At 45.1% G+C, this 11,926-nt stretch overlaps 2 protein-coding genes across 2 annotated transcripts; both read left to right on the forward strand.

Annotated features, from left to right (window-relative positions):
* The first annotated feature begins 5,034 nt into the window (after window positions 1-5,034).
* Window positions 5,035-5,904, forward strand: LOC144599083 (G-protein coupled receptor 55-like). The gene has a single exon (XM_078409804.1). It carries the CDS (start codon window positions 5,035-5,037, stop codon window positions 5,902-5,904), a length of 870 nt encoding a protein of 289 aa, XP_078265930.1.
* A 4,709-nt stretch (window positions 5,905-10,613) lies between these two features.
* On the forward strand, window positions 10,614-11,601 carry LOC144599084 (G-protein coupled receptor 55-like). Its single transcript, XM_078409805.1, has one exon. It carries the CDS (start codon window positions 10,614-10,616, stop codon window positions 11,520-11,522), a length of 909 nt encoding a protein of 302 aa, XP_078265931.1. The 3' UTR covers window positions 11,523-11,601.
* The last annotated feature ends 325 nt before the right edge of the window (window positions 11,602-11,926 follow it).

Here is an 11,926-nt window from a genome sequence, read left to right on the forward strand (position 1 = left end):
TGGTCGGCTGATCCCTCGTGCGTCTGCCTCCCGGCAACTCCTGCAACCCAATAGGCCCCAGACGTAGCAGCCACGCTGTTCTTCTGGAATCTGCCTATCAGGGCGAGAGGGGAATGCAGATGCTGGGCAAGTTTGTATTCCCATTTACCTGCCCAGGCTCAGCGGCCAAATCAAATGGAGAGGACACTTCATCCTTGCTGGGCACAGTGAGATTTTAGATTTAGAGATACAGCGCAGAAACAGGCCCTTCGGCCCACCGGGTCCACGCCGCCCAGCGATCCCCGCACACTAACATTATCCTACACCCCACTAGGGACAATTTTTAAAAAACATTTGCCCAGCCAATTAACCTACATGCCTGTACGTCTTTGGAGATGTAACCACCGATGAAAAATCCCCCTCTCCAAGCAGGACAACGCCAAGCCACACCATCATCTCCTGCAGATGGACGGATGCCAGTACAGTACAGTACAGAATGGTCATCATGGACGTGATAGGCTGAAGGGCCTGTTTCTGTCCTCTGACTCTAAATTCAGATCAGCTATGATTGCATTTAATAGCAGACCAGATTTGAGGGTCAAATGGCCTACTCCTCCAATTTGTCTTTAGTGTTATTACAAGTATTGAATTCCTGAAGTCATAATTTCTGACTTGACAACCTTTGCCACACATTCCTTTTGTATCTTTTGGTCAAATTGTTAAATTTGTATTTCCCTATCCTTGAAGTTTCTGCTGATGGAAACACCTTCCTTCTGGTTGTCCTTTCTAAACTAGTGGCACAGCGGTAAAGTTGCTGCCTTACTGTGCCAGAGGCCTGGGTTCGATCCTAACTATGGGTGCTGTCTGTGTGGAGTTTGTACCTTCTCACTGTGACAGCGTGGGTTTCCCCCCCCGGGTGCTCCTGTTTCCTCCCACATTTGAAAGACGTGCAGGTTAATTGACTTTTGCAAGTTGTCCCTTGTGTGTATAGGGTACAACTAGTATACCGGTGATCATTGATTGGCGTGGACTCGTTGAGTCGAAGGGCTAGTTTCCACACTGTATCTCTAAACTAAAAATTAAACTGAACTAATCATGATCTTGTACACTTCCACCAAATTTCCCCTCAACTTCCTTAGTTCCATTGTTACAACAATTTGCCAGGGAAGGTATATTTGGGCATGAAAGTATAATGCACAGTCTCTGTTTATGTATCTCTCTGTGACCAATTTGTACCATGCAATATGATTTTTGATACACTAGTACCAACCACTGTGGTCAGTGAAGTGTTCATCATTGATACAATATGTTTGGTTAGAAGCTCCAACCTGGTTACTTTGCCTTATCAAATGACTATTTTAAGAAGTAGCAAATGTCTTATTGCAATGAATTTGGGATATACTTTGCAGCAGAAATATAAAGCTATAGCCAAACGCAAGTCAAGTTTATTTGTCACATACACATACACGATGTGCAGTGAAATGAAAGTGGCAATGCCTGCGGATTGTGCAATAAAAAGAATTACAATTACAGCATATAAATAAAAGTTAATACAGAGAAGACAAAATTTAGTCCCTGGAGTTATAAAAGTTAACAGTCCTGATGGCCTGTGGGAAGAAGCTCCGTCTCATCCTCTCCGTTTTCACAGCGTGACAGCGGAGGCGTTTGCCTGATCGTAGCATCTGGAACAGTCTGTTGCTGGGGTGGCTGGGGTCCCTCATAATCTTGCTTGCTCTCGATCTACACCTCCTGATGTATAGGTCCTGCAGGGGGGCGAGTGTAGTTCCCATGGTGCGTTCTGCCGAACGCACTACTCTCTGCAGGGCCTTCCTGTCCTGGGCAGAGCTGTTCCCAAACCAGACTGTGATGTTGCCGGGCAGGATGCTCTCTACAGCCCCAGAGTAGAAGCAATGAAGGATCCTCAGAGACACTCTGAATTTCCTCAGCTGTCTAAGGAATGAGAACACAGTTCTCCAGTTAGGGCAGTGATGATGATACATTGAGTGTAGTGGATATGCTGGTGAGTTGGGAAATTGAGAGATTACAACCATTTGCTCTCCATGTGAAGTGGGTGGAGATGTTTCAGAGAGCAGTTGCAATTGTTGCAAGTCCATTGGAGAATAAATTGACCCGACTCTTTTATCCATTTAAACTGGATCTCATCAGGATATTCTGTGAAAAGAGGAAGGAAACTCTGCTCATAAGAGGACTGGAAGCTTGTGAAATGTTATTACGTTTATTAGTACCATAAAAACCACAGGAAGGATCTTTTACAAGAATATTGTGAACATTTGGAAAGGACATTTTAATTTGGCTTCTTTTCGCAAGTTGGTTGATCTAGGTTTGATCCTGATCTTGGGTGCTGATTGTGTGAAGTATGTATGTTCTCCCTGTGACTGAGTTTTCTCCCGGTGCTCCAATCCCCCCTCCCCCCCATTCACAAAGATGTGTGGATTTAATTGATCTCTGTAAATTGTCCCTAGTGTGTAGGAATAGGGGTGAAAGAAGAGATAATGTTGAACTAGTGTGAACGGGTGATCGATGGTCTGCGTGGAATCAGTGGGCCGAAGGGCATTTTTCAATGTAGAATTAAGGAACTGCAGATGCTGCCTTACATCAAAGGGCACAACGGACTGTATCTCTAAACTAAACTAGACCAATGCGTCTTTACGAAGGAAGACACAAACAATCTCCCAGATGTACTAGAGGACAGAGGATCGAGGGAGACAGAGGAACTGAAAGAAATTTGCATTAGGCAAGAAATAGTATTGGGTAGACTGATGGGACTGAAGGCTGATAAATCCCCAGATGGTCTGCATCCCAGGGTACTCAAGGAGGTGGTTCTAGAAATTGTGGATGCATTGGTGATTATTTTCCAATGTTCTATAGATTCAGGATCAGTTCCTATGGATTGGAGGGTAGCTAATGTTATCCCACTTTTCAAGAAAGGAGGGAGAGACAAAACGGGGAATTATAGACCAGTTAGCCTGATATCAGTGGTGGGGAAGTTGCTGGAGTCAATTATTAAAGAGGTAATAACGGCGCATTTGGATAGCAGTAAAAGGATTGGTCCAAGTCAGCATGGATTTATGAAGGGGAAATCATTCTTGACTAATCTTCTGGAATTTTTTGAGGATGTGACAAGTAAAATGGATGAAGGAGAGCCAGTGGATGTAGTGCATCTGGACTTTCGGAAAGCCTTTGATAAGGTCCCACACAAGAGATTAGTGGGCAAAATTCGAGCACAGGGTATTGGGGGTAGGCTATTGACACAGGGCCGTTTTTACAGCATTATGGGCCCCCGGGCAAAGCAGTGTACTGGGGCCCCTACCGTTACTCTTCCCCCACCCCCCTTTCCCTACCAGCCCCCCCCCCTGTCGTGCCGGCGAAAAGCACTTACCGAAAAGCACTTAGCGATGGACTTAGGGTGCTACATTGTTGCGAAAAGCACTTACAGATCGCTGTGAGAAGCACTTAGTGACCGAAAATGTTGCGAAAAAAGCACTTGTTGAACCTACATTTTTAAAGTAGTATTTATTTATTGCAAGTCACTTAACATACACAGATCAGCATGGGGCCCCTATGCTCGTGGGCCCCCGGGCAAGTGCCCATCAGGCCCATGCGTTAAGATGGCCCTGTATTGACATAGATAAAGAATTGGTTGGCAGACAGGAAACAAAGAGTAGGAATAAATGGGTCCCTGTCAGAACGTCAGGCAGTGGCGAGTGGAGTGCCGCAAGGCTCGGTGCTGGAGCTGCAACTATTTACAATATACATTCATGATTTGGATGATGGAATTAGAAGTAACAACAGCAAGTTTGCGGATGACACAAAGCTGGGTGGCAGTGTGAACAGCGAAGAGGATGTTAGGAGGCTGCAGGGTGACTTGGACCTCTTTACTCCTGTTGAGTGAGTGGGCAGATGCATAGCAGATGCAGTATAATGTAGATAAATGTGGTTATCCATTTTGGAGGCAAGAACATGGAGGCAGATTATTATCTCAGTGGTGGCAGATTAGGAAAAGGGAAATGTAACGAAACCTGGGTGTCCTTGTATACCTGTCACTGAAAGTAAACATGCAGGTACAGCAGGCAGTGAAGAAAGCTAATTGCATGTTGGCCTTCATAACGAGAGGATTTGAGTACAGGAGTAAAGAGGTTCTTCTGCAGCTGTACAGGGCCCTGGTGAGATAATATTTGGCATATTGTGTGCAGTTTTGGTCTCCTAATTTGAGGAAGGCATCCTTGCTATTGAGGCAGTGCAGCGTAGGTTCACAAGGTTAATCCCCAGGATGGCGGGACTGTCATATGAAGAAAGATTGGAAAGACTGGGCTTGTATTCACTAGAATGATGAGAGGAGATCTTATAGAAACATATAAAATTATGAAAGAACTGGACAAGCTAGATGCAGGATAAATGTTCCCAATGTTGAGGGAGTCCAGAACCAGGGGCCACAGTCTAAGAATAAAGGGGAGGCCATTTAAAACTGAGGTGAGAAAAAAAACTTTTCACCCAGAGAATTGTGAATTTGTGGAATTCCTTGCCACAGATGGCAGTAGAGGCCAATTCACTGGATTAATTTAAAAGAAAGAGCTCTAGGGGCTTGTGGAATCAAGGGCTATGGGGAGAAGGCAGGCACAGGTTACTGATTGTGGATGATCAGCCATGATCACAATGAAAGGTGGTGCTGGCTCGAAGGGTCAAATGGCCGCCTCCTGCACCAATTTTCTATGTTGATGTAATGTTCCCTAACCAAAGAGAACAGTGCTCTTCCATCCCACAACCCTTTGTTAGATTTGGTTATGAAATACTTTGAAATATTGGGACATAATCACACAGGATGCGGTTGCTGCTATAAACAAGGTAGTAAAGCAAGGAGGTAATGACTTGCTGAAGAAAACCATCAGTAGATCTTGGTAATTTTATAGTTGTGCTTATAATACGTATCCAATGATAGTTTTTTGTTTCTTAAACTGAGAGCAATTGAAAATAGCAGCAAGCGGTGCCGGCAATAAGAATAAGTCAAGTACATTGTTTCTTTGGCTCCTAACAAAGATGCCTCATTTGAATGACACGATGGAACGTGAATTTGTGAAGACATTCCAGTATGTGGTCCATATCCCGACATTCATCCTGGGGCTGGCCATCAATTCCGCGGCGCTTTCGATGATCTGCTTGAAACTGAAGAATTGGACAGAGTCTGCGATCTACATGACAAACCTGATATTGTCCGACCTGCTTCTGCTTTGCTCGCTGCCTTTCAAAATGCACGCCTACCAGAAAGGAGAAGATTGGTATTTCGGTCCCCGCTTCTGTGACTTTGTGGAGTCCCTGTACTTTGTCAACACCTACGGGACCATCCTGTTAATCATGCTGATCTCTCTGGATCGCTACATCGCTATCAGGCATCCCATTCTGGCAAGAACCCTCCGATCTCCGAAGAAAGCCGCCGTCGCCTGCGCCATTGTGTGGCTCTGTGTCTGGTCTGCAAGTATTCCAAACTACTCCCAGACAAATACTCAGAGGTGCTTTACGAATTTTACTACATTTTGGGACCGCGGTATAATTCCCCTGAGCATGCTTGCTGTATTTTTGATTGCTGCCTTTGCTGTAGTTTTCTGCAGTATTTGGATAATAAGAACATTGCAAAGAGTGGTGGAAGAGAGAGAAATAAGCATGAGCACATCAATAAAAATAATCTGTTGTAATCTGGTAACTTTTCTTCTCTGCTTTACGCCATATCACGTTGCCATGTTACTGTACCTTTTGGTCAGGAATAGTTACATACCAGACGATTACTGGGCACCACTGCGGGTGTTTCTCCAGACCTCCCAGTGTCTAGCAACGACCAACTGTTGTCTGGATGCGATGTATTACTATTTGATCATTAAGGAGTTTTGGAAATCAAACATTACAAACGGTTGATTGCCTGCTTGCCTTCATTACGTGTGCAATAACGGACCATCAGTCTGAAGAAGGGTGCCGATCCAAAGTGTCACATTTTCCTTTTCTCCAGATATGCTGCCTGATGCGTTGAGTTGCTCCAGCCTTTTGTGTCTATCTTCAATGGATAATGAAAGTCCTCTTCCGATTTTATTTTGACATACAGTCTCCTGTCACCATTGTATATTTCCAACACATGAATATAGACTCTAAGTATAATCAATACATTTATAAAATTAACTAAACATAATCTGGTTATGTGTGCTTAGCCTGCTTGTTTAGATTGGTTGCATTTATAAGTGATTGTAAATTAATATGCTGTTGTTGGTTGGTCTTGTCAAGGAAAGCTATTCTTATTGGTAAATGTCAGCATTCACTAATTGTCTAGGGGTTCATTTGATTTGTTAGTTTAGTTTATAAATACAGCACGGGAACAGGCCCTTCGGCCCACTGAGTCCGTGCCGACCAGCAATCACCCATACACAAGTTCTATCCTACACGCTTACAAACTTGCACATCTTAACTTGCAAACCTGCACATCTTTGGGATGTGGGAGGAAACCAGGACACCCAGAGAAAACCCGTGCAGTCACAGGGGACATGTCCAAACTCCATAGGGACAGCACCCGTGGTTGGGATTGAACTCTGGTGCCAGAAGGCACCGACTCTACTGCTGCACCACCGTGCCACCTGCAGTGTTATTGATCAAAAATGATAACGTACACAATTCAGTGGGCTCAACTTTGAAATATTAATACAAAATGGGAGCACAGAAGGTTATCAACCTGAGAGGAGGAAATCTGTACCAGAAATTACAATGTATTGTGAAATGTGCCAAATGTGAAACTAGTGCAATGTGGTGGATTTACTACATATCCGGGGAAGCTTATCCCTAATTGTCCCTGGACTTTGTATCAAGTGAAAACTTTGTATCAAATTGTTCCTTTAAGTGAACCTAGCCAAAGCTGATTAAGCTGCATAAATAATTATTGATCTTACACTGTCTAAATATATCTGCTTTTACTGAAGATGACTTTCAATACAGTCCTACTTATGTATGTTTTAATGTAGCCAAATCAAGTAGTACCAGAGACACGTTTGCTAGACAGTCGTGGAAATGATAAGAAATGGTCGTGTGAAATCACAATGTAATGTAAATTTAAAGTGGATTTGAGGGTTCAAGATATGACCACTTTGATGAAGAACAGTATTTTGAACTTTCAGATTGTCACCAATGCGTTTGTGAGAAAGGCAAAGATGACGTTCCATGTCAAACAAAAAAGCTTTGGTGATAAAAGATAAATGTAATTTCAGATGTTATCCACATTAAACATTTCTGTTAAGTTGTGAATAAATGATCCAGTTTATCCAGTTTCAATAGAACCTCCCCCTCCCCCCCTCCCCCCCTCCCCCCCCTCCCCCCCTCCCCCCCTCCCCCCTCCTCCCCCCCCCCCCCCCCTCCCTCACAATCATGTTTTGCAACATACGAGGAATTCATTTGCCATACAGTCATAACAATAAAAAAGCAACAGGGCACACAAAATACATTTTAACATGAACATCCACCACAGTGACTCCCCCACATTCCTCACTGTGATAGAAGGTGAAAAAAAGTTCAATCTCTTCCCTTCTTTGTCCTCCAGTGGTCGGGGGCTCTAACCTTCCATTGATGGGATGATCTTAACTCCCGTAGCCGGTGATGAGCCTTCCTCGTCGGGACGATCAAGTTCCTTCATTGGGGGGGGGTTCTCGGCTCCCCCTTGCCGAGCGATCTACCCCGGGTCGGGACCAGTCGAACCTCGTGCAGCTTTTGGAGCTCCCGACCGGTCTCAACCCGAGACTGCGAGCTTCTGATGATAAAGTTTGCAGGCTGCATTGGAGCATCGATCCCAGGCAAGGGATTGCAGGCTCAGATGATAAGTCCACGCCCCCGCGGGGACTCGAGGTCAGTCCCAGGCAAGACCTCCAGCTCCGTGATGTTAGACCGCAGAGCGACCAGAGGTACGATCCGGAAAACAATCGCATCTCCAGCAAGGAAAGAGATTGAAAAAAAGTTTCCCCCGACCCCCTCTCCCACCCCCCACATAAAACAAACCAGAGAACATTTACACAAACTTTTAAAACTTACCAAAAATAACAAAAAGAGTTTGAAAAGGGCAGACAGGCGAGGCAGCCATAGTGCGGCACCCCCTGGTGGTTTGTTCCCTCTTGTTTGTTCCTGAACTACAGCCAAATCGGTACATGATATCGCGACCATTTTAGGCCCACCTTACTCACCGTCGTCCCTTTGGTGCTAATGGAAGGTTTCATTGAAATCGGTTATATTTTTTAAGTTATTCACATTTTAAAGTTTAAATGTATCTAGGGAGGGGGTGGGAGAAGGGAGGATAAGGGGGGTTGTAGTGGGGGGAGAAGGGGGAGGGGAGAGGAGAGGGTGCTGCACCAATGCAGGACAGGTTTGGGCCCAACGGGTCCACTTGGTCTAGTATATTATATGACTTGGGAGTAAAGGTAGAAATGTTAGTAAAGGGCCTGCAGAAAACACCGTAAGATTATATAATATGACTTGGGTGTAAAGGTAGGCATGTTGGTTCATAAGTATTCGGTCAGAGAGTTGTAAATCTGTGGAATTCTCTGCCTCAGAAGGCAGTGGAGGCCAGTTCTCTGAATGCTTTCAAGAGAGAGCTAGATAGAGCTCTCCCACTTAGGCGATCTTTTTGAAGACTGCCGGCGACTGTCAAAGTCGTAGCAGATCGCCGAACTTTTCTTTTACCCGACGACAATGACCACGACAATGCCAAGTCAGGTCGAGATTACAGCGTCTTCTGAAACATCGCGAAAATTCCCACGCTATCTCCGGCGTCCTGGTTTTCGCTGAAATCACTGACAAGTCGGTAAGTACTTGAGAGTTTTGAACTATAACACCTTGTATGGGTTACTTTAAAACCAAGCTTCACTGTAACAAGAAATAAACAGGATTTACTTCCAATTTACTAATATCTGTATTAAAAAAAAAATTAAGTGGTTAAGTGGATTTTTGTGAAAAGTGTGTGGGCATTCTTTGAAAATGTAAGGGCGATGCAAATCTGGTTTCTGGGTTGCATATCTGGGTTGGGAGCCCACTTTAAATGTAATGGCTGATGGCCATAAACATTGCGAAAATTCTCACGCTTACCTGACCGTCAAACTGTCGCCTCCAATCTACCTGTCACACTGGAATTTAGAAGGATGAGAGGGGATCTTATCGGAAATGTATAAGATTATTAAGGGGTTGGACAGGTTTGAGGCAGGAAACATATTCCCAATGTTGGGGGAGTCCAGAACAAGGGGCCACAGTTTAAGAATAAGGGGTAGGCCATTTAGAACTGAGATGAGGAAAAACCTTTTCAGTCAGAGTTGTGAATCTGTGGAATTCTCTGCCTCAGAAGGCAGTGAAGGCCAATTCTCTGAATGCATTCAAGAGAGAGCCAGACAGAGCTCTTAAGGATAGTGGAGTCAGGGGGTATGGGGAGAAGGCAGGAACGGGGTACTGATTGAGAATGATCAGCCATGATCACATTGAATGGCGGTAGCTGGCTCGAAGGGCCGAATGGCCTCTTCCTGCACCTATTGTCTATTGTCAAATGTCCTGACGGTAAATAAATTGGTTAAACACAAGCATTTTATGGTATTTTGAAATGACTTTACTTATTTTAATATTATGTGCTTCTAACTGTATCTTAAGAGAACCAAGCAAACCTGGGGACAGCATGCGACAGCACCCGCAATAAGCTACGGTACCTGGTGACAACCCAGCTGTCGCCGAGAGGTTTCAAACCGTTTGATTTCTCGGCGACGCGCCGAGATCCACTACGATCCACTACGATCTTTGGAAGACTCCTCACGATCATGCCCGCGACACCCCGGCGAACTGTCGGCGACAGCCTAGTCGCCTTAAAATCGCCTAAAGTGGGACAGGCCCTTAGAATAAAGGGGAGGCCATTTAAAACTGAGGTGAGACGGAACTTTTTCACCCAGAGAGTTGTGAATTTATGGAATTCTCTGCCACAGAGGGCAGTGGAGGCCAAATCACTGGATGAATTTAAGAGAGAGTTAGATAGAGCTCTAGGGGCTAATGGAATCCAGGGATATGGGGAGAAGGCGGGCACAGGTTACTGATTGTGGATGATCGGCCATGGTCACAATGAATGGCGGTGCTGGCTCGAAGGGCTGAATGGCCTCCTCCTGCACCTATTTTCTATGTTTCTATGCAGATAACATTATAAGATTCAGTACTGCTCCCTTACTAAATACGATGGAAACGGGGACATCTCTTCTTGTGAAAATTTATGACCACCAGAGTACATTGAACCACCATAAAGCCGTACATGCTATTTTTGTGAATTGTTAATGTTCTTAACCAACTAGAAAATAAAGTGCCATCCCCCTTCCACCTCTCCCACACACAGTGAGAAATGACTTTAGTTTCTGCAGATGTCCGGGGCTGCGAGAGGCAAGTTCATGTGGCCAGCTAGTTCATGTGGCTAGTGTGCAGCGCCGGTGAAGCGGTGCATAAATAAGCACACAGGAAATCTCCGACAGTTGTGTATGGCTGCAGAGGTGGGGAAAGCGAGGCCTGTCCGACGTTGCCACTTCTGATGCGATTGGGTTCGAACAGAAGAGCTGGTGAAGTTGGAGAAATCAGACACGACCATGACGTGCAGCCTGAACACCACCACCGACACCCAGTTTGTGAAGACCTTCCAATACGTGGTCCACATCCCAACCTTCGCCCTGGGACTGCTCATCAACTCAGCGGCGCTCTCGATACTTTGCTTCAGGTTGAAGAGTTGGACGGAGTCCATGATCTACATGACCAACCTGATATTTTCCGACCTGTTGTTGATTTTCTCGCTGCCGTTCAAAATGCACGCCTACCAGAAAAGTGGAGAGTGGCGCCTGGGTCCCCGCTTCTGTGAGTTTGTGGAGTCCCTGTACTTCGTCAACACCTACGGCACCATCCTGTTGATCATGCTGATCTCCCTGGACCGCTACGTCGCTATCAGGCATCCCATTCTGGCAAGAACCATCCGATCGCCAAAGAAAGCCGCCGTCGCCTGCACTGTTGTGTGGCTCTGTGTGTGGTCTGCCAGCATTCCCAATTACCTGCGGGCAAATCCTCCAAACCACCAGTGTTTCTCGAGTTTCGGTGAATTTTGGGACCGCGGAGCAATTCCCCTGGCCATGCTCGCCCTGTTTGCGATTGCTGCGTTTGTTGTCATTGTCTGCAGTGTGCGGATTCTGCGAACGTTACAACGGGTGGTCGTGGAGAGAGAAGGAATAAACATGAGCACGTCTATGAAAATAATCACTTCCAATCTGATAACTTTCCTTCTCTGCTTCACACCGTATCACGTCGCCATGTTACTGTACCTCTTGGCAAAGAAATGCTACATGCCAGTCGGTTACCAGGCACCGCTGCGGGTGTTTCTCCAGATCTCTCAGTGTCTGGCGACGACTAACTGTTGCCTGGATGCCATGTATTACTATTTGATCATTAAGGAGTTCTGGAAATCCAAAATTAAGAACATCAACGAAACTGTGTCAACCAATACCGGTTAACTGGCAGAGTTCAATTGGTTATCTTAGCCTTAATTAATTAAATAGTTATTGGTTGCCTGTGTACATTTTACATGACATATTTAATGGATAGTGAAGAATATTTATTGGATTTGTTTGGATATACTGTACTGTATACTAATTCCTTGGTGTACATTGTACTGAAGCCACGGCCACAAGACTGGTAGGCAAAATACAAACGAAGACGTTTTTTTTTTACTGTGTAATCATTTAAATCAAAATCCAGTTTGTTTGTTTGTATTATTAGTCTTAATGATGAATATAACCACATTTGTGCAGGTGGTAGAGTTGCTGCCTCCCAGTGCCAGAGACCCGGATTTGATCCCCCACCTCGGGTGCTGTCTGTGTGGAATTTGTATGTTCTCCCTGGGACCTCGTGGGTTTCC

Source organism: Rhinoraja longicauda, chromosome 13 (genome assembly GCF_053455715.1).
Source record: "Rhinoraja longicauda isolate Sanriku21f chromosome 13, sRhiLon1.1, whole genome shotgun sequence".
NCBI classification, from domain to species: domain Eukaryota; kingdom Metazoa; phylum Chordata; class Chondrichthyes; order Rajiformes; family Arhynchobatidae; genus Rhinoraja; species Rhinoraja longicauda.

What these genes read in the sequence shown, in the direction of transcription:
- LOC144599084 (XM_078409805.1), top strand. Translation starts at nt 10,614, where the DNA reads ATGACGTGCAGCCTGAACACCACCACCGACACCCAGTTTGTGAAGACC.
- LOC144599083 (XM_078409804.1), top strand. Translation starts at nt 5,035, where the DNA reads ATGCCTCATTTGAATGACACGATGGAACGTGAATTTGTGAAGACATTC.